General features: G+C 39.7%; 1 protein-coding gene across 1 annotated transcript in view; it reads right to left on the bottom strand.

Annotated features, from left to right (window-relative positions):
* Positions 1-223: 223 nt before the first annotated feature.
* The window catches only part of MRPS31 (mitochondrial ribosomal protein S31), a 24,325-nt gene continuing 1,524 nt past the window's right edge, over positions 224-23,024 (bottom strand). Inside the window, 8 exon segments of the mRNA XM_027887702.1 lie at positions 224-708; positions 5,605-5,748; positions 9,306-9,379; positions 12,345-12,491; positions 16,955-17,113; positions 17,842-18,126; positions 20,479-20,610; positions 20,612-20,679. Coding sequence (XP_027743503.1) covers positions 497-708; positions 5,605-5,748; positions 9,306-9,379; positions 12,345-12,491; positions 16,955-17,113; positions 17,842-18,126; positions 20,479-20,610; positions 20,612-20,679 — 1,221 coding nt within the window. The 3' untranslated portion in view covers positions 224-496.

The raw sequence follows: 23,024 nt of genomic DNA, 5'->3' as shown, positions 1-23,024 counted from the left end.
ACATCTCATGAATACAACAGCCTTTCATTGAGCAGATGAACCAACAAGCATACCATTCAAATGACTTGGTCATTAACAAAGACATTAAAATGAACCAATGAAGATAATTAGCAAAAGGAGGAAAGAAAGGATTACCACTATCCAAATACCAATGTGGTTAATGAATTAGCCAAATGAACCCTTACTATCTGAGTAACAGTTTTTCAAAATTAGAGCTGTATCAGAAGTTTCAAATTTAAAAGACAACTATTTTAATAAACTAAATTTTAAATGCACATTCTACAAAAGCCTTAACTTCTCAGTTCCTTCTTTTGTTGTCAAAAGTATCTACATACATACAGACACACACATAAGAAAGTATGACCTTTCATTTTATTATTTAAAATACAACTTTCAGGTCACACGATTATTATGCACTGACAGTATTTCCATTATAACAAATCGTCATTTGCGACACAATGATTCTTCGTTTCAAGGGTAAGCACTTTCCCAAGTCTCAAATCTCTTGAAGAAGTTCCTTCTTTTCCTCAAAATATTTCTCAAACCACTCAATATGCTCAATCTTCTGCTTAACACTGAGGTATGGGTTTTTTGAAAGCCCACAGATGACTAATTCCATGAAGTGGCGAATAGGTCCATCCTTGGGAAAGCCTTCGAGGTGTTTGTCCAGAAAGATATGTTCATGAAATTCAGCACCATCGTCCATCCCTAGTAGAAAGGACAAAAAAAGACAACGTTATTTTCATAACATAAAAGAAAATTTAAATAAACAGCAAATGAAAAAAAATATAGTTTGCAAATAATCTTAAATTAATAAAATTAATGGCTCTGCTCACATTTATAGAATATGTAATATTTAAATCAACTTTCTGGCTGGTAATCTCTCTAAAAGCTGATGCCGGGGTAGGAGTAGGAATAATTATAACCATAAATCAATCTTCTTGCCAAAATCTGGTTTGTTCAATACCTGAAAATTTTGATTCACCAGCCGTAACTGGCTGGGGGCACTTTCTTAATAAATTCTTAAAGAAAACACTGATTGCCTAAATTCTGCAGAGGATTAAAGAATACAAGATAGTCTTGAACAAATGAGGCAACCTCGTAAATACCGAACAGCTAACACATACTTGCATGTCCGTTCCGAGTCACGGTTTTAACATCCTATTGCTATCAAATGGGCGCAGAAATTGGTTTTTCTGACATCTTCTGAATCTGTGAGTATATGCTGATGTAAAAATATTGTCTATCTCACTAGCTGCTACCACCAAAGATGATCTATTCAAAAACACCCACAGAACAGGGGATAAGGGATTATTGGAGATCTCTAATCAAGCACAGCTCAGATCCTACAGCAAATTTTTGTTCTCTGTCTTGTGGGCTTCTTTTGCCGTTGTTCATACTGTGATGCTACAGACAAACACCTACATACAGAAAAAAGGCTGCCTTTGCTGTTCCCAGTTCCAAGAAAAAAAAGAAAAGGCAAACTGGGATTTGCAAAGAAAGATTTTTCTTCAGTTAGATATACAGGAAAATTTTTATTTGATCCCAATTTGCTTGCACCTTTAAATAAAAATCTGGTATTAGAGAAAAACATTGTACCATTTTCAGACGACAAAAATGTGAAATCTACACCAGAGATATAAATGTACGTGTTTTCCTAAACTAGCCAGTTTCATGTTTTCCTATACTACTTAACAAAATTAAATCATGAGCATTAAAATTGAGGTAATTAAGCCATGTTCTAGGCTTTCTCCTTAGTTGGAGCTTCTACAGTTTCAGAAGAGATGATGCACATCTCTGGGATGGAGAAATCTCTCAACTTGTGAAGTTCACATTACTTCCTTCCTGTCTTAAACTTTAGGTACTGCAATATCTGAAGGCGCTGGCAAGTACCTCTATTTTTCCCACAGATTTTTCCTAGAAATGTGTGACTCTATCCATACCAGTTACACATCACATTTATCTCCCATGTTCTCCAAAAAAGAAAGCACGTTTCCTTCTTCAGACGCTCTCTCCTTTTTCCTTTATGTTGAAAGTTAAAATGAAAAAAAAACAGGAAATGTCAGCTTCAGAAGGTGTATTTCTGCTGTGCCTGGAAACCTATGTCCACTTACAGAAGCACAGTGATGATCCTTTTACCACGCTACCCATTCTGACTTTCTCTCACCAAGGCAAGGTGGAATCTCACTGTATCTGGATGCTACTGGTTGCTTTCTCAAATCAACAACCTTTCCAGACTTCCACACTTTTGCTGGTCTCAGAAATCCAAGAAAACTAAACCAACAAACTCACTACTGAAAGAATCTGAGTAATGCTGACAATAAAATTTGGCCTCCTGGATGCTCTTCTTTTGGGGATAGGCAGTGTCAGGAGAGATTGTGTCTAATAAATAATTTCACCAATTTTCATCTCTAAGCCAAAAGAAATTAAACCATTTATAGCCTAACAAAAATGCAGGTCAGAAGGAAATATAACATCACGTATTCTGATCTCCTTTTTGTCGAAGACATGATACACAGTTTGCAGATGAAGTGTTAAATCCAAATATTTCGGTTAGACCACATATTTCAGTCCTCCAAAAAGTAAACAAAAGTGCATGACAGAAAATGAGACCACAACTGCCCAAAGCAGCAGAGGCTGAAACCTCTGGTGGAAACCGATCAGATGAGATATGCTTGCATGACTCCCCCACCCCACCCTCCCCCAGCAAACCCCGGCTCGTGCTGCAAACCTGTCCCTCAGCCTCTCTTGCACTACCCTCCGAAACTTAATTTGAAATAACATGCACGGTAGGAAATCTAAAGTAGAGGATTTTCTTTTTCAACCTCAAAGCAAAAAGTCATCTACCTCAATTTCTCATTTCCAATCCCCAACATATTACAAAACAGAAAGTCTGGGGAATTTCTCTACCTAAAACATTAATCCTTCCAAGACATGACCAACCTTGCCTTAAAGGTGTCATCTCAAACACAGACGTCCACCCCTTATATGGAGTATTGCTGACACACTACAAAGATGACTATTTTGATCTAGTGAAAAGATGTCCCTGTCCTTGGCAGGGGGTTTGGACTAGATGATCTCTAAAGGTCCCGTTCAGCACAAAGCATTCTATCTTTTTAGGATTTTTAGAATGAGACAAATCATGCTCTTCAGTAGGACCCTAGAACAGATCCAGAATTAGTAAAGCAACCCCGACACAATGGTTGTGTAACTTTGCCACTTCTCTTGGCAAGCTGATCCAAAATTTCTCTGCTGGGAGCAGTATCTCAGCAAAACAGAGAGAACAGGACTTGGCGAACTTTTGCCTACAGAGAGACCTTCCTATCACTTGTGCAGTAACAATCTCTGGCCCACCAAAAGCATTTGCTCCTCATAATGAGGTGTTAAGGCAAAGCAGTACCTGTAACCTGCACTGTCATTTTTATTTCCTCAGGTTTTGAGTCACCAATATGAACAGAAATAATACAGGAGGCACGAATCGATGTTTTTCCCCACTTTTTGCCATGGCAATCATGGAGCAGAGTTAAAGCTACTAGAAGCAGGAGAGGTAAGCAGAAAGAAGGAGGAGTGAGAATGATGTTATGCAAGCTGTACTAATGGTTTGCTAATCTGGTAAAAATTAATCAGAGGCCAGAAAGATGGAGAGGAGAAAAAAAAAAAAAAAGGTAATTTTCTGCCTAACAGTGATTTCAACTGCATAAGACAAGGAAAAGGGCATGCAGGAAGGAGCAGACAGCAGGGCAGTAGGGTGTGTGTAGGGGAAGATTGCTGCTGGCCACTGCACCAAGTCAGTATGTCTAGCCACATCTTCAGAAGTTCACACCAAAATCCTTTTAAAAATCATGACCTTGTCCTGATGCCACAAAGCACGGCACAGTGCCTTGGTAAAGCACTTAACGAGATCACCAGAGATGGTCTGGAGCCAAGAAAAATAGGTATAAGCAGTCATCTTACTTTTTTTATATTTAGTTTAAAACTTTAAAGGCTTTCATAATGCTAAAAGTTGAGTATACATGCTTCCTCAACAGAAAATTTAATTGCACTTACATTTTGAAACCACATGCTTGTGGCATAAAAGAAAAATCACACCTTTCTTGATACAGAACAAGCTGAAGTAATGCCTTCCCACTGAGGGAAATGGCTGTTACAAAAATGAAAAATTAACAGCAGAAAGGGGCATCTTTTTTTTTTGCAGAGACACTGAAATTACAGTTTGCTGATATAATTGGAGTGAGGTACTCAAGCTTTTTACCATGGTTTGACATACCTGACGTGATTAATAGCCTGTGGCTGGCAGTTTGATAGGATGGAATTTACTGACTTGGTATTTCAACCTGAGAGGTGACAGATTTTGGAACGCTCCACTGGAATTTTCCACATGACTAGTCTTTGAGGACAAATCAATAAAGATTCTTGTTTAAGTATATGTAAAGACTCTTTGTCCGTCCACCACCCCACCCCAGACAGTGCAGCTCCAGCCCCACTGCTGCAACAGAGGAACCACCGGCGGTCAAAGACACTTTGTCAGCTGCCGGCCCCAGACCGTGTAACTGGTTCCAGCCACATCATGACAACAGCGAAACCATCCGCCGCAATGGCTCCAAGCTTGCGGAGACATGACTGGAGCACACTTGGATTTCTACGTGGTGGAACAGATCAATTCTGGGAGCAGTGATTAAATTCTGCGAAGAAACTGCCAAATAGGGGGAGAATAAGCACTAAGAAACAATGAGCCACGTTATTCAGTTTGCAACTCGGCATAGCGCAGATTTTCAAAGACTTCCAGCTTCAGATATTGACCTGTTTTGCTCTCAGTGACTGAATCACTACGAAGCAGTTCTGTTTGATGTCTTTAAAGTCTTTAAAAAAACCCCAAACCCACAGCGAAGCTCTCCCTGAAGTTATGAAGTCCCTTCCTATACTGTAGACTTTGAGTAGTTGCTCTTTGCTTCCTTTACATTCACTCTCTCTCTCTCTCTCTGCTGGCTTAACTTTACATGGAGCACTTAATTTTTTTTATGGTAATAAAAGAAAATAATGTTCACAAAGATGCCTAATTAACATAGATGTCCAGTGTTTATTCTTATGAAACAGATAGAACAAAGGGAGCGAGCAACTGTTTAACACTTGGCCTGGGCAGGTATGGAACTGTCAGACAGCAAACTCAGATCCAGCTAGACACTTGTCCGAGAGCCACACCGAAGAACAGAATCAGCATTATAAAACACATACAGCAGTTTTAAGATTCCCCAACTTCTGCCAGGAGCTTAATTTAAAGAAGTTGCACAGTAAAAAGTATTATGTAATAGACTTGAATGGACTTTTGGTGTTGAAAGCATCAGGGAGGGAGGGAGTTCTCCCCTTCTTGGCAGCAGCCAGTCATCAGTTCAGCCAAACCACCTGCAGGACTTCACCTGAAGAGTGCCAGAATGAGTTCATCTGAAGCATCTCTGATCTGGGGCAGTCAGGAAGTTTTATTTGTTTACTATCAAATGCATGACTCATAGCTGAAATGCTATGTTGAAACAGTCAAAGGTCAAATATGCCCTAATTTTAAAAAAAAGATAAATTGAGACAGATAATAAAAGTTGACAGTGCACGTACCCACTTCGTTGTCAATTGGGAACTCCCACAGTATTCCTTCTTTTGTCCACTGGATCATCTCCTCAAAACCATTTCGGGGAGGCTGTGCAGTTATTGCTGCAATCTCCTTTGCAAACTCCAGGTCCCAAATTGTTGGTGAAGATACTAAAAAATAAATTTTGTAAAGATCTGTCTTTACAGCAGCAAAAGACTTCTCACCAGCTAAAACAAAGTCCTTTAACATTAATCTTTACAGAGATTAATTTTTTCTACATTAGATGCCAGCATCACCTTTCTCAAATGAGAATTCTCTGTTGACATGAAAGCCCATTAAATTCTCAAATGTCTGATGAAAACGTATTCTGAAATCCCAGGGGACAATTTATTTTTAAGCCTTCCACACAGAGCAGGGATTTAATTTTTCCACAATCTGTTTTTCTTTTTGTCTTTCACAAACTGTGGATATGACAAACTCTGAATTCAACTGGTGCACTCTGCTAAAGGAATTTTACTTCTACAGGAGTTTTCAGGTACTTCATAACTATACTCTACAATTATGGCAATTCCTTCTCCAGCACTCCTAAGTGTCCCACTTTCTGTCTCTCGGGCTTGAGAAATTGTGATTTCCTATACTTTTCACAAAGCCAAGCAGTTCCTTCAGGGATGCATCTTTTCTGATGCATATAATTTTTATGTCTTTTTTATCAAACGTTACTCATATGGCAGTAGTTACTCTTAAGGAGTTCCTGCCCCTCCACCCGGGAGAACTGGTCATGAGCCCAGACTGAGCCGCTTCGCTGAACTGAAGGGAACAAGCTGTTACCACAGGACAGGGAGAAATCACTGGGAGTGCCTTGGGCTGCTGTCTCGTGAGCTGGCCTAAGCTGCACTACGCCTTGGTTTTTTGCCTCTCCCTGTTATCAATTCACCCTCATGTCCTTGGAACAGAGATCTTCATGTGAATTCAAACGTAAGAGTCCACTTGAAGTGGATCATAGCTGATCAGCTATTATTTTACTACTCACAAGTGTAAGTACTTGAAGCCAAGACATAATTTCATTTTTGGCTCAGCAGCTTACAACTCAAGTGACTTAAAAAAAAAAATCTCCCCCCCTCCTTTAAGAGAAAACACAATGAAAGGGCAAACAGTATTTTTACATACTGAAAAGTGTTTTCAGGTTTTTTTGTGTTAAATCAGAAGATATTAAAATTATTCCTTAAGAGGGAAATTTCCAGAACTCTATTCCCTAGCTGACTACTTTGATTTGAGGGCTGGAGGTGAGAATAAAATACAGCTAGAAGACAACATGAGAAACCATACCAAAATGAAATTATTGTCCACATCTTTAAGAAACTAGTACATCTTCTAATAGAGGAAAGCAGAAACTCATTTTTTCAAGATTGCAGTAAGGGTGGTAAAGATTATATTTTCACCTCTGCGAAACAGAAAATACTGACATTTCATGTTAACAGTTATGAAGAATATTTTCAGGATGCCAATTTACTTTCCAGTTAACATGCAGGTTTTCAAAACCAAAACTTTACATGAAACCTGCTTTTCTGTCATGTACAAACAATGTTTTAACTCATTATCTCCATTAATATGAGCCAAGACAGTGAAAACAAATGAATCAAGGTATCAGGTACCACATTTCCCAAGATTAACACCAAAAAAATGTCATCAGGCTTAGTCAGTAAGCCAAGTAATCAGCTTCCTGGCTCAGAATATATTGTAGATTTCCTCAAGGCTACCTGGAACCAAACAAGGAAATACCACACAAAAAGCTGAAAGAAGCTTACTTCTTCATATCTAATTACAAATCCAATTAAGTCCACTCACTCTCTTATACAATTGTGTACGTTCCAGTTTTGTTTTTAAAAAAAAGTGCATCTCAGATTTTTATCTAGTGACTACTATGAGCCATTGTGTCTGCAATCTGCTCATGAAAAAAAGAAAAATTCTCCCCATTTTACCTGAGTAAATTTGAATCATCTCAGAAACCAGTTTCTTCAACACCACACTTGTTAAGATAGCTAAAAACAAACACTGCATAATTTGTTATATTTTTATATGTAAAATGGACCAATTTTAAATATATTGGCAGTCTTAAAAATATTGAATTCCAATCTAATAAGCAAATTCCACAGAGGTGGCTGAATTCAGAAATCTCACAGCTGCTTGAAAATATGCAAACAGCACTATTTGACATTAAAGAAATTGAGTAAAAAAATTAATTTCTCCCTGCAGTTTCAAGTGTAAAAAAAAAGAAAGATAAAAGTACTCATCTAGAATCTGGCAAAAACCAACAGTCCTACTCTTGAAACAAACAAATATGCATCATTTTCTAAGATATCAGAGAGGAGTACTATTTCTTCTGCCACTGCTGGGTTTACACAAAGTTCTAAGTCACCACACCGGAATAAAGTCTTTTTTTGAAAGGGCCTCAGAATACCCGAGGGAAAACAGCATATTAAAGATATCAATACAGGCTGGGAGACCAAGGGACTGAGAGCAGCCCTGCTGAGAATGACTTTAGGATATTGGTGGATAAAAACTGGACATGAACCAGCCACGTGCATTTACAGCCCAGAAAGCCAACTGGAATCCTAAAATGAAGTATGGCCAACAAGTTGAGAGAGGAGATTCTGCCCCTCTACTCTGCTCTCATGAGACCCCACGTGGAACATTGCATCCAGCTCTGGGGTCCTCAGCACAGGAAGGACATCAACCTGTTGGAGCAGGTCCAGAGGAGGGCCATAAACATGATTAGAGGGATGGAACATCCCTCCTATAAGATGAACTGAGAGAGCTGGGATGGTTTCTCATGGAGAAGGGAAGGCCCCAGGGTGACCTTATTACAATCCTTTCAATACTTAAGGGGAACTTGTAAGAAAGATAAAGACAGAATTTTTAGTAGGCCCATTGCAACAGGACAAGGGAGTAGTGGTTTTAAACTAAAAGAGGGTAGATTCCGAGTATATAAAAGGAAGAAATTTCTTCCAATGAGGGTGGTAAAATACTGGAAATGATTGTCTAGAGGGCTGGTAGATGCCTTATCCTTGAAAACATTCAAAGTCAGGTTGGATGGGGCTCTGAGCAACCTGATCTAGTAGAAGACATACCTGCTCACTGCAGGGGGGTTTGAATTAGATGACCTTTAAAGGTCCCTTGCAACCCAAACTATTCCATGATTCTAAACATACATGAAGAGCTTTACAACAGGTGAAGGAAGGTGTCATTTGTCAGCCATTGACGGGAGCTTTCAAGCTGCACCTGGAACACTAAAGAAAAGAAGACCACACAGCAACCCAGTGTGTAGTCTTGGTTTTGTACTACCCTGCTTATGCTTAGCCCCCTGTAGAGTTTGCTTGTTTCCCTGGAATCACAGCCTTGCATTTCTTTGCAACTTGACAAATAAACTGGAGCCAACACACCGGTTCTCCAGGCTGGCTTTACACTCACAGGAGTACGACTGACGTTTGTGACAAAAAGCCAGTTATACCCTTCAAGTTCAGTAACAGAATGCCCTGATCACTACAGAAAACAATCCGTATGGAAGTTCTGCTTGGTAAAAATCAGAGTTACATTAAGGTAGTCATTTATCAGTCCGAAAGCAGAAAGTGAACAGGTCATAAGTCTCCTCACAGCAATGAATCTCCTGATATTCTAAAAATGCAGAACCTGGCCTCACTGGGTTTTTCATTATTGAATTTCCACTAACCTGTTTTCAGTGCATGTTCTGGTTCTGTAGAAGCCTTAGTGAATATATTAAGCCTCTTTCCTACTTTGAGACTTCTATAAACAAAAAAGAAAACCGATATTTAGTATTTCACAACACCTCACAACACTGCCAGATAGCAAATTAAAAAGCACAAAATATTTTCATGAACTAACAGATCTCTGGAGACAAAAATAAAAAAAAAAAAAGAGATAGTGACTCTCACTAAATTCTCAAGTTTTAAACCAGAGAAAGTGTTTATGATTTTATTATTCGTCTGTAACAGAGCCTCTCAAAACATTTCCATGCAAAAGAATGAGCATAAATCAAACATTACATTTGTAGTTACTTTTTACTGGAGTATTTAAGAATCTGAAGAAAGGTAAACAGTATCAAACCACAGTACTTAAGTGATTTTACAAAGTTGCAACTATCTGAAGACTTGGGTTTTTTCCTTGTAAAAAATATTGCACAATTCAGGAAGAGAAAAGGCAACAGCTAAATCAAATAATTCCTGCTTTATGACATAAATAGCCTTTTTGGAAGATTACACAGCCACCTTCTCTGCCATACGGCAAACAGTCAGAGTATATCCCTATGATATGTTTTAAGTAGCTCCCTCTTCTGAATATAAAAATATTTCACTCTGACCATCTATTTTCAATCACATTCAACATTAGCATAAGCGTACACTAAAAAGGAAAATTTAGAAATACAAGAGTACAAGAAGCAGTCAAAGTAAATTCTTATAAATGAAAACAAAAAAAAAACCACTGCCTTTAGAAACAATTATGCTTTTAATCATACTATCTTCCAGGTTTCCACTGAAATTCTAACAGTTACTCCTTTTTGTTATTGCATGTCCACTGTTACCCTTTCTGACCTTAACATTCCACCTATCTGGATTTACTGGAGATTTCTAATGGCCTCAACTACTTCTGCAAACCTGCTCTTGTCATATTACATTTCAGTGATGAAACTACCCTGGATCTGTTTCAGCACAGAGCAATCGAGTTACAGAGCCTTAAAAGAATGTTGATTTAGGGTTGTATTTTCCTATCTGTGTGTAACTCCCAATCACATTGGCCAAAGATGACTTGGAAGAACATTTATTGTAAAATGACAAATTTAAATTACTATAGTGCAACATCACTCATTTCACTGAAACCTACGAACTCAAGATACTCTTCCTAATCCATTCTTTTCATACTGTCAATTGATATGTAAATCCATTAGATTTTCAAGTATGCAGAAGGAAACCTAGGCCTGAAACTGGAGACAGTTTACTCATTATAGGGATTTTAAAAACAATTTTAAAGTACTGATCCTGTAGTAATATACCAAGCATAGTTTCATCACACAAAGAGGGTAAGACACCTTCTCAGATATCATAAATTTAATAAATCTTTTCAAACATAAATGAAATTCACTTTGCAGTATGTTATTAAATGAGAAGTTTAGCAAAGATAAATAATATACACTGTATGAGCATGTAATAGCTCAGGTTTCCAGTTTATACTTCTAGATCAGATTATTTCTATTCTTTCATAGTTTGAAAAACTTTTAATCCAACACCTTAAATAAAGTATTTCTCACAGTCAGTCAAGAATTGCAGTGTAATAATAAAATTACTTTCATGTGACTATTACCTCTGTCTGAGAATTATCCAAAGAATAAAAATATCTACAGAGCTATTGTTCATCTGATAATGAAGTCAGTTTCTTTGCTCCTCAAACCAGCAGCCTGTAGCTGAATGAAAAACCCACGACAGAAATATCTAAGTCAGGAGGGCTTGGTCAAAACCTTTGTTCCACTCCTTCAACCTCCATTACAAAAAGCCCCTCTTGCACCTCCTACCATCTTTGCACCAGAACATAAAACACTGTGCACTTATAACACTGATGAGGCCCGAGAGATGCTTCCCTAACACACCACAGCAGCTCAGCAGTTCAAGAACCAGAAACATTTCAGCAAGCTGGTTAAGTTCTTCTAATGACTTCTAATGGCCATAAGCCACTTTGATGTTTTTGCATGATCTACATGGCCAATGCTTGTGTTCCAATTTGTCCCCTATGGGAAGTCACAATTCTCTGTTTATGATATACTGAAATAGATGTCTTAGATGACCAAAGAGGGAAGACTACTCTACATCTACTCATCCATAAACTTATGCTTTTTTTTCTCTTAGTTAGCCAAATTCTGTCTTCAATATGATCTATGTAAACACAAATAACTCCCTCAACTTTCAGCCCTAACCCCAAGAAAAGGAGATTAATTGGTAAATCAATGACAAGAGAAGTTAATATTACTAAAAACTGCTAGAGAAAGAATATACTGAGAAGGAATGTGATCGTGAGCTGTCACTGAAAAATCAAAAGACTGCAGGTAAGAAAGCACAGCTTACAGGAGTAAACCAAAAATGTGAGAGCATTCCTTAATTCATTAAAAAATAGACTGGCCATAGAATACAAGATAACAGCAAGATAAGGTTAAGGAGTTTACAGTGCAAATTATAAAGTTAATTTCATAGACAATTATAACGTCACAGACAATAGAGAAATAAATTACAGAATTACTTATTAATTGCAATGAGGTGGTACACTTAAATAAACAAACTTTATCATATCTTAAAAACCCCAACAGAATGGATGAAACTTTTCTCAACATGGAACATTATCAAAGTTTTCCCATAGAGGAAAGCAAGCCTTCAAAACCTCCATTTCCCACAAAGTTAAGAAAGTGACATGAAAGCGTATTACGCATAAGCGAGAAAAACTTTTAACTAGTTAAAACAAACACAATTACATTTCAGCAGCAAATATTTGTAATTACCTAAAATTTAATATTAAAAAACTGCACATTATTTGATTAGTTGGTTAACATTAACTACTATGATGCCACGGTTTATTTCAATGCTAACAGTACTTCTCTTGCAGAAGGTAAGTGGTTTCCTTAAGCTCTCAAGTGTGGCAAGTAAATTTAAAATCTTATCCATTAGTAATTGCATGCTCCTCCTATTCAAAGGTAACACAACAGAAATACCTTCTGGAGTCAAAAGACTGAGACGAAAATCTTTCAGGCCTTATTCTTTGACCATCGTCATCCAACTCCAAGGAAATGCGACTGGATATCCTCACACCCCTCTGAGCTGGGGACTGCTTTTTGACTGTCATTTCTGAAATAACGTCACTGAAATTAAAAACATAAAACGTAAAACCTCAACAAACTTGACAAAACAAGGAAGTTTGTCATATGTATTAACCAGAAACTCTACTCTCAGCTGGTTTCATAAGCCTCTATGAGACAAACTTATACATTCCTCACGAAATACACCCATTTTTAAACCATCAAACACTCAACTCTAACTTTTCAACCATTTAGTCGTTACATCCTATCCAGGAAAAGTGCTATTTTAGCCTATTCAATCTACAAGGAAGACTTTCTCTGAAATTATTTAGTTTCCAACTAAAAAAAAAAAGTCCTGTATCTGCATACCAGTATTCACGGAGTGTACTAGATATGTTTTGCTTAAGCAAATGAGGAACTTCTCTGGATACAAGAAATATGCTAAAACAGGGAGGTAAAAATCACCAGTTTTTTGGACAGGAACCAACACTGCCCAGGGACAGAGCTGTGCTGCTGCAGACCAAAAGGAAGCTTGACTTCACACATCAGCTGACATGGGCCAATCATGCCACCCTAATAAGTAGGTCACCTTTCCTGATCCACTGCAATCTGTTGCATTGCATAATCATATTACAGCATTAACAGACCACATCTTCCGTCGTAATTCTGTAGTCAAAATCATACGTGAAGAGTAAATGCTCCGATCTCTTCCAGCACCGTGTGCAGCTCATTCTGAACTCAAAGGGCAAAATACACCAACTTTCTGCCTCCCTTAACTGGCAAGTCTGTTGGTTGGTAAAAGCCAAGCTGGCAATTCTCCCTCACAGCTGTCCTCTCCATCCAACCGCTGCCAGTCACACGCAGTCATCCAAAATTGCAGCGCTCAAGTTTTAAGACAAAAATATGGTCTCAAAAAAGTAAAAATAGGCCAAGTCAAAAATACTGCACATCCATTTTATGAAAATCTGAATGAAATTCAAACTATGCTTTTGGCAGTTTAATTCAAAAGAGATTTTACTGACAAGAAAGAAATACTTCTGGAAAATTGTAAAAGCTAATTGCCACAGCAACACAGCAGGATTTCTCTTCAGTCTTAGATGTGGTTTCAAATGGCAGAACAAGAACAGCATAGCTCTTCTAATACCTACTCTGAAAGCAAGTTTTAAATAATTTCATTTTAATCTTAAATAAAAAACGTTCTCAGATTAGTTGTATATCTCACATTAGAAATCACTCTCTGAAGTGGTTACTGGCATTAGTGAGTTGGTGCTGGGCCAGAGGCTTGACACACTTAGGAGGGTCAAAGGGACATAATTCCTAAGGTCAGACATAGCCCAGCCCAATGGCTCGACTCGGTTGTGACCTAGAAGGCTGGAGCATTCCTGTGCTTCAGGGGAGGCAGGATTGCTCAGAGAACCTCTCCTTAATTTACTTGCAGTTTTGCACAGTAGGTTTGAACACACTACACTACCAATCCAATAGTACACGCAGTCAGTGGTATCATATTTCCCACTAGGAAATCCTAGTGTCACCCCATCACTGGCGTATCAATGTTTCTGGCAGCAAAATTCATCACTCTATCATTAAAAGTACCCCTGTATTAACAAAAATAAAACTACAAAGATTCTTTTAATGCCTTTTGTAAAAAAAAACCATCAATTTAAAAATTCACACTCCAACCCAAGTGTACTGATGGTGGTTAGGTGTTACATATTACCTAATGTTCCAACACAACATTTTAAACCTAAGTTCCTAGATACTTCTGCCATCCATAAAAAGGAAGAGGTAGGACTTTTGTTAACAACCACAGATTCTCTCTCCTTCCTGATTACCAGGCAATAATTATCATACTAAAAATGAAGACCTATGAAGCTCTGGATATATTTTAGTCAAAGCTCTGAACTACTTTTCCTCCTCTTCACCCAAAACAGGAGCTGAAATTTCAACTTGTAGGTTGAAACCGCAGATTTTATTTTGGTGTAGTGCTGTTGTGATTGCCATGCAGTGAAACTTTATCTGACACTGAGAAAAATAAATTCCAGTATCATTAATATTTTCCCCTCCTCGCAAACAGGCTGCCCTCATGCCGCCTACAAAACAAGGCCATGAGATGAGTGCATACAACAGCGACCTCTGGAGGTCGTGCCACTATCCTGGTAAAAATAATTGGTACAAAAGATCTGAAAAACGTACAATTTATTAGATATTATAAATCACAATAGCACCGTTTCTTACAGTTCAGCACTATATGGTCTACTGCTTGCGCAAGCATCTCATTTTTAAATACTTTAAATAACTGAGGAATACAGATTGGCTTTTAAAATGTGTCAGTATACCGAATACAAAGCCTTTATAGAAAAAACCTGAAAGTTAAATTGCCTGTGTTCTCTTGTCAAAATAAAATTCAACATAAAATAATAATGTATAAACAAAAGTAAATGCTTTCTAATATACTAAAAGCATTTTAGCGTGCTGCGTGGATGAAGACATTATGGAGTATAAATCATGCTGAATCAAGTCTGAGGGCTGCTGGGCTTTATGAAATCAACATTTTTAAACACTAGCCAGAAACCTAAAGGTACTACATTTATCTAAAGAAAATGAAAGGTCACTACTAACTCTGAAAGGTTACAATAACCAAATTTTCTGTCATGAAAATCTGCAGGAGTTGCTGGTCTGTCTTTAGAACTCATCCAAGATAAGCGTTTGAAACTGTTACTCAACTATTAAGGAAGAAAACTAAAACTTTTCAGCAAATAGTGGGGTGGGGTGGGGTGGGGTGGGGTGTGGGGAGTGTATTCCCTGGGGGAAGCAAGCTAGGTCACACAGCTGCCTCAGGGAATAGAAGTTGCCAACTCAAAGCACACCAAATCAGCCGTGACATTCTGGTTGAGGAAAATGCATTTTTCTAATGATAGTGTTTATCCATGAGCATGACATAAAATACTGTAATACCACATTTCAATCCACCAGTCAACAGTATAGAGGCACTATATAGCTGCATCTTTTAAGTTTCTGAAGAATTTCAACTCTCTTTCAAGAGAAAAAAAACACCTTTTTACTTAGACTACAAGCTCCTTAGTCACCGTCTTTCTTCCACTGCAGCCAGAGCTGGGTCAGTGCTTCAGGAAAAGTGCAGTGGGTGACAAGACAGTGAGCCCTTGCTGCCAGCAGGCAGATCAACCACACCTAGATAAGGGCATGTACACCTCAGGGAAAGGAGACAGCACATATGACGTTAGCCCCTGTACATATTAGTTCAGTGAGTATCCCATTGGTCCTCCATCAGGTACTCAAGCAGGTTCTAATTACATTTAAGTTGCCATCCACAGCCGATGCCATCACTGAGACGTTTGTATACTCTGCTCTTCTAAAAAGTCCCGTGACAGAGAGGGCACAAGCCCACTGGTAACTAACAATTTAATGAACATATGCTTTATATAAATAGTCCTCATAACTGAAGAACAGGTATTTTGCTTAACAAAGTTATCACTGAGCACTGTATACCCCATTCTCCGGACAATCATTTAACTCAACCTGTTTGCAAGCATCTGTCACGTTCTTCCTTAATTTCCACTCACTTAGAAGGCAGACAGCAGCCACAAACATCATTAGCTTGTTGGCTGCTCTGTTCGCAGTACATTGATAACCATACCCAGCAGATCCTTTACTGATCCCTACAAACAATAATACATGTAAACCACAAATAATAATAGATGGGCCAAACTTAGATCCTCGTTCGGGACAAATTAATTTTCCCAGAATAAATTAAAACTAAGATAAGTAGCTGGCACTTCCCACTGCAAACAGATGAAAAGAAAGGTTTCACGTTCATCTTCTGCTGAAGATGCAGTTTTCCGTTTGGTTCAGCATTTCACCTAGATTTAATGCCTTATTTTCTGAGTAGTTATTGGAATACTAGGCGAAAAAAAACAGAATGAAAAATCTGTCTTCAGCCATCATCCAAACGAGCAGTATGCACAACTGTGTCAGTTTCCAAACAAATGTTTCTCATCTGTTTGAAAGCCGCACTGGAAACAGAGTTAAGCCAAGAGATGAGTTTCTTGGGTTGACTGGAAAGTTTTGAAAGGAAGGGTGGGACTATAAACAGAGCTGCTCTAGTTCATTTCGGCAGAGCTGTCACGAAAATTCACCAGTCCAGACAGAACGTCTGAAACGTCTACAAATCCATCCATTGTGTGAGAATTTTGGAAGCTTGTGACAAAAAAAACCCAAACAAACGCACAAAAAGAGCTGTTGTTTTGCTAGCCTGTCCAAGAAAGCAATGATCCTGGGCAGGAAAACAATTCTGTTTCTGCAAAACTATTTTAGAAAGACGATGACAAAATTTAGAGCTTGGTATAAGCAGACCAATGGTGTTACTAACATACATTAATCCCAAGGATAAACTGTCCAAACGTTATCTTTTAGGGCCATCTTTCCAACACAGAACCCAGCCACCTTCAGGATGACATTGCAAAACTAGAATGTTGAACATAACTGAGAATAAAATTCAATAAACAGACCGTATGTTAATAGGTTTCCCCCTCTTCTGTTTATCTGTGGTTTCTTCATGTCTTCGTAGTTGTGCAAGTAGTTCTGATTCTGTCTGTTTCTTGTTGAGTGGAAGGGAAGATGCGACTGCAGAAGCAGCCTTCACCAGTTCTGGATTTAAAGGCTTTCCTCTGTAAGAGTTGCAAGAGATACAAAATTTTAAAACAAACAAACGAACAAATACAAACAAACAAAAATAAACACCTCACTTTAATATATTTACATTGCCATTGCTGTACTGCCATTTTATGTCTTAATAACTCAGAAGTTAGTCAGGTATTTTCCCAAATGGGGGTGGCCAGTGGGACAGGCAGGTTTGCCCTATATTGCGCTAATCATCGAATGCTGAATGACTGTGACAAGCTCTTGTTTTCAAACCTGGGGAAAAGGCAGCCCTATGCCACTGCACAGCCCCTCAGACATACAGCTTGAAAACCACTGGCAGCATAGACCTGTGGGGTAATAAATATGATAAAACACATTGTGGAGCACAGGCAGTCCAAAGACCTTACAATTGTGACGGCACTCTTATTTTTTTTCTTTTTTTTCTCGGTTTCATTGTATTTTATCTGAACAGTATTTCCCCTCTCCCATTAAAATAACTTTCCACAGACAGATGTTAATGCTACCTTTCCAGAATCTCAGTGCAGAAGAAGGTAGCATGTCATAGAATAAAACTGGCATCTTTTGTCCAGATTCTTTCCTGTGATTTACTCCAAGCTACATCTGTACACCACACTCCCTTATAAGATTCTTTTTGATAGATGGAAACGGCATTTGATGGTTTATTTTATCCTAAACAATGAAAAATATTGAAAAAAAGGATAAAACAGGCTAAGAAAAGTTTGTTACACTTTACCGTTGGATGCCTTCTGCAGTTCTCTGAGGACCTTCACTGCCCGGGCCTTCCAGCCTTTTCGCATCTTGCTTTTTGTTCTCACTGGCTTTGAGCTCTTGGAGTTTCTTTCTGTAGCTCACTTCCACTTTCATATTACCAATAATGTCTAACAGCTTCTGCTTTGGTGTTTCTGCTGTACCCTCCTGCCTCTTGGATGCCCCCTCAGCGGTGCTGCCTTTGGAAGTGGTAGATTTATCTTTCTCGGCAGAAAGCACGCTGCTTGTGCTGAAGTGTTTCTGTACTTTGCTAGATGATTTACAAAGTTAAAAAAACAGAAGTTACAAATAGGGTCCAAAGACTGAACTTTGTAAGCTTACAAAAAAAAAAAAAAAAAAAAAAAAAAAAAAAAAAAAAAAAAAAAAAAAAAAAAAAAAAAAAAAAAAAAAAAAAAAAAAAAAAAAAAAAAAAAAAAAAAAAAAAAAAAAAAAAAAAAAAAAAAAAAAAAAATCAATTACAACTGTCTAGGCCTAACTGAGTGCATTCTGAGTATGTTAAGTATATGTCAAACATGTACCTTTTGACTGTTGAGAGGGACTGGCACACCATTTCCAACTCTTGATTACTTACAGTTTCCTCATCACAAAAATCGAGTAAGCAACTTTAAAACACTGTTTATTCGTGGAGAAAATAATCTATGAACTTAAAACTCTTAAAGTATTTCTGCATTACGTAGTAGAGCAAGTTTGAATCTACTGGTACCTGATACTTAAATTCATTGGTAATACAGAAAACTCACCAAAACTCTTAAAAATAAGTCAATAAAGACAACACTTCCAGCCTCCTGAAAAAAAAGACTGTACACACATATGTAGCTTCACATGTTTTCACTCTTGTGGCACGACTAAAGATCACATTCCCCTACCCTGCAATATAGCAGCCGAGTGGGGAAATGGATTCTGCTGAAAGATAACCCAGTAACAAATAAAAAATTATTTGGGTTATTTTTCCCTTTGAAATAGCTCCTTTACTTAGTTTACCACATCATTGCAAAGAAGCTGAAACTGACAGTGCAGGTGAAGATGAGAAGCCAGGGATAGCAGGGAGCTGATCAGGAGACTGCTGCAACACAGACACAACTGCATTCTCTAGAAAAATTATCATAAAATTCAAAGAACGGTTCGCTTTAACATTCTAAAATGAAGTTTTTAAATCTCTAAATTCACAACTGCTTACTTTGCTTAAAAATCACCCTCAAGTTACTTAAACAAAGAAAAAAAATAAAATTAAATATTTATTTTGATTCAAAATAAAACACCTCAGAAGATTGTAAAACATTTCCACAAATCTGAAGGAACTGTGACATACCTCCCCTCCTCACACACATCTCTGTTTGTCTAGAAAAAGAAAACTCTGCCACTACCAGAAAGCATCACACTTCAGTCACTCTGTACTTCATACACTGTCAGCATTAAATTTCAATGTTGAGAAGCAACAAGAAAACTTTAGGAAAGCTTCAGAACCTCATTAACGTGAAGAAGGTTGGAGCCCTGCTGTTTTACACTGTGTTGTTCTCCACAGGTCTTTGTCAAGCTCATTTTTTTATTAATTCAGGCTGCATGCTCCTTAACACTATTTCACCAATCAGAAATTACAGGATCACAGAATGGTGAGGGGTTGGAAGGGACCCCAAAGATCACCTAGTCCCAAGCGCCCTGCCGTGAACACCTCCACTAGAACAGGTTGCTCAAGGAATTATCCAACCTGGCTTTGAACATTGCCAGGGTTGGGGCATCCGCAGCTCCTCTGGGCAACCTGTTCCAGTGTCTCACCACTCTCATAATAAAGAATTCCTTCCTAATATCTAGCCCAAATTTCCCTTCTTTCAGTTTGTATCCATGTTCTATCACTACCACTCCTGCCAAAGAGTGCCTCTCTGGCTTCCCTGTAGCCCCCTTTAGACACTCCGCGCAACCTTCTCTTTTCCAGGCTGAACAGCCCCAACTTTCTCAGCATAATCTTTAAACACAGCACGACTGCAAGCCTTAGACACTTAAAGCCAGCAGTGCACTGAAGTTTGCATCGCTGTTATTTCACCTACCCTCTGGTTTGCCTCCTGCTGGGAAGCTCTGCCTGAGAAAGCAAACACAGCCACCCAAGAGCCCCAGCTGTTTTGTGCATGAGGCCATCACAGCATCGGAGCTTGTGCAAAAATATCGAGGCGCTTTGGAATTTAAATAAATAAGTAACTAACTAAATAAATAAATAAAAGTACAACTGACCTGTCATTAAAAACACTTTAAAAATCTGGTAGTAAAAAGGAAAACGAACTCCCAAAAGCTGCTCTTGGCCGGTGCTTTGGGCACGCACAGCAAAGCCCAGCAGTCAGCACCGCGCTCTGCTGATCCACACGGTGCAGGGTTACGGCGCCAGGTCACACGTGCGGATCGCTCTCACCACCCCACGATGGGAAGAAGGACGGCAATGCGAGAGCGACGCGAGACGCACAGCCCACGCCATTCTCCTGCACTGACCCCATCCCCCAGGCTCCACTGGTGTCCCTGGCTCCCAGCCCCGCCGGCGCAGGCGGACCCCGGCCCTCAGCAGGCCGCGCTTCGGGACGCGGCCCGGCCTCCGTCGGCACCCCCATCCCGCAGGTACCTGTGAGGGCTGCCGTGCAGCCGCGCTGCCCCCGCCGCCCCGAGGAGCCGCGACGAGGAGAAGCCGCCGCCGCCCCAGACACAGACACGGCCCCACATCGCGCCCGCGCTCCCCGCCCGCGCTCCCCGGCGCCGCCGGCCGGCAACAGAAGCCGCTCCGCGCGTTCCGCGCAGCAGCGTTCCGGCCGGCCCCGGCCGCGGTCTGCTCCGCCGCCGGACAAACCCATCCCGCTCACGCTCCACTCAGCCCTGGTGAGGAAACATCGGGAGCGCTGTGTCCAGTTCTGGGCTCCTTGGAGGGACACGGAGCTCCTGGAGCGTGTCCGGCAGAGGGTAACAAAGATGACTGAGGGACTGGAGCATCTCTCTTGCGAGGAAAGGCGGAGGGAGCTGGGCCTGTTAGGCCTTGAGAAGAGATGACTGAAACGGCACCTCATCAATGTCTATCTAAAGGGCGGATGTCAAGAGGATGGAGCCAGGCTCTTCTCGGTGGTGCCAAGCAGTAGGACAAGAGGCAACAGGCAGAAACTGATGCGCAGGAAGTTCCACCTGAACATGAGAAAAAACTTCTTTACTGCACATGTGACCACACACTGGAGCAGATTGCCCAGAGAGGTTGTGGAGTCTCCCTCACTGGAGATTTTCAAGAACCATCTGGATGCAATCCTGTGCAATGTGCTCTAGGACGACCCTGCTTGAGCTCGGAGGTAGGACCAGGTGACCCACAGTGATCCCTTCCAACCTGACTGATTCTGTGATTCTGTGAAACCAAGCCTTGGGGTGACCCTTCTGAAGCATTTAATAGTAGGAGATCCCCAAAGTCTTGCGGGAAACTGCAGCTTTCACTGCTGAGCAGGAGCAGATAAGTGCAAGGGTTTCTGCTGGGGCCAAAGCACTTATCTTTAATAATTTTGTGGAGGGAAAAAAAAAAATTGTGTGTACTAAGTTCATGTGTCTCATCGGGTTGTTCCTGTTATTTCCATCCCTAAATAATCCCTAAATTGGCTCCAAACCTTTGAACCATGTTTCAGAAGGATGTTTGGCCCTAACCCAATGCAGTTATTTCAGGGTACACAATTTCTAAATAAATCCCTCTTTAAAACCAAAACGTCTTCCATGCCAGCCCAGTGCAGGGACAAAAAGTATGGTTTGGGTGAGTAGTCACAGGTGCAGGCAGCAGAAATAGCCACTTGGTGGCAATATGCTCATTGTAGTGCTGCATTCCATGGCTATAAAATCTCCCAGGCAATTATTTCAAGCACTGTCATCATCTCCATCTTTTGTACAGGGTCCAAATAGGAGCAGATTAATCCTGGTGGTCTGCCCGAGGAATGTGGCTGTGAAGAAGCATCCTGAAATACACGAGGCCTGATGTTTTGGCTGGCAAATGGCAATGGCTGGCAGCATGTGGCTTAATGACATATTAATCACAAGCTTCACTGCATTTGGAGTTAGATAATTTTCACCAACTGGATCTTCCAACAATGCTGCCGTTCTGCTAAAATAGATGTAAACACACAGTCAAAATTCTTTGCAACTACACAGTAATCTCTTTAACTATTGCAGGTTATTTGATCTGCACAATCACTAACTGGTTACCACAGACCTAGCAATTTTTTTTTACATTAAAGAAATAAAATAATTTGCAATTCAATTTCTAAAGCCATTTGTAACCTAGCCTGCCGTTCCTTCACAATTGCCACACCTTGAATACTGAATCCAGCTCTGGGGTCACAAGCACAGGAAGGACATCAACCTGTTGGGAGTGAGTCCAGAAGAGGGCCACCAAGTTGATTAGAGGGCAGAAGCACCTCTTCTACGGAAGAGAGGCTGAGAGAACTGGGATAGCTCAGACTGGAAAAGAGAAGGCTTCAGGGTAATCTATTTGTGACCTTCCAGTACTTGAAGGGAGCCTACATGAGAGATGGAAATCAACTATTTACAAAAGCATGTAGTCACCGGATAAGGGGAAATGGCTTCAAACTGAAAGACAGAAGGTTTAGATTAGATTTTAGGAAGAAATTCTTTACTCTGAGAGCAATGAGGTACTGGAACAAATTGGCCAAAGGAGTTGTGAATATCCCATCCCTAGGAGTGTTCAAAGCCAAGTTGGTTACAAAAGCCCACATGGGCAACTCTGATCAACTTGGTATAGTGAAAGGTATCCCCACCCACAGGGGATAGAACTAGGGAAGTTAAAACTAGATGATCCTTAAGATGCCCTCTGCCCCAGGCCATTCTATGATTCATGATAAACCATTTAAAAGAAATATTTCAAGAAAATAATCATGTAGAAAATCAAATCTGAACCCTACAGTTAATTAAAAGTGATGGGGGAAAAATACATTTAACTTTATGGTATTTATAATGCTTTTTTCTTGGTTTGGTCTTTGAAAGTAGGAGCCATGAGATTTATTTGGTGGAAAAAACCATAGATCTAAGCTCAAAGATGTAGGTCTGTGTGTCCAATCCATGCAAACACGTGTGCAGCTCAACAGGGATTACAGGCATACAGTGTTTCTCAAGTATGGCTGATCACTGATGTAC

Source organism: Empidonax traillii, unplaced genomic scaffold (assembly GCF_003031625.1).
Source record: "Empidonax traillii isolate 1590-97213 ecotype Southwest subspecies unplaced genomic scaffold, ASM303162v1 scaffold219:size747757, whole genome shotgun sequence".
Lineage (NCBI taxonomy): Eukaryota > Metazoa > Chordata > Aves > Passeriformes > Tyrannidae > Empidonax > Empidonax traillii.
Note: the sequence above shows the minus strand (reverse complement) of the source record. Positions and strands in the feature narration are given on the sequence as shown.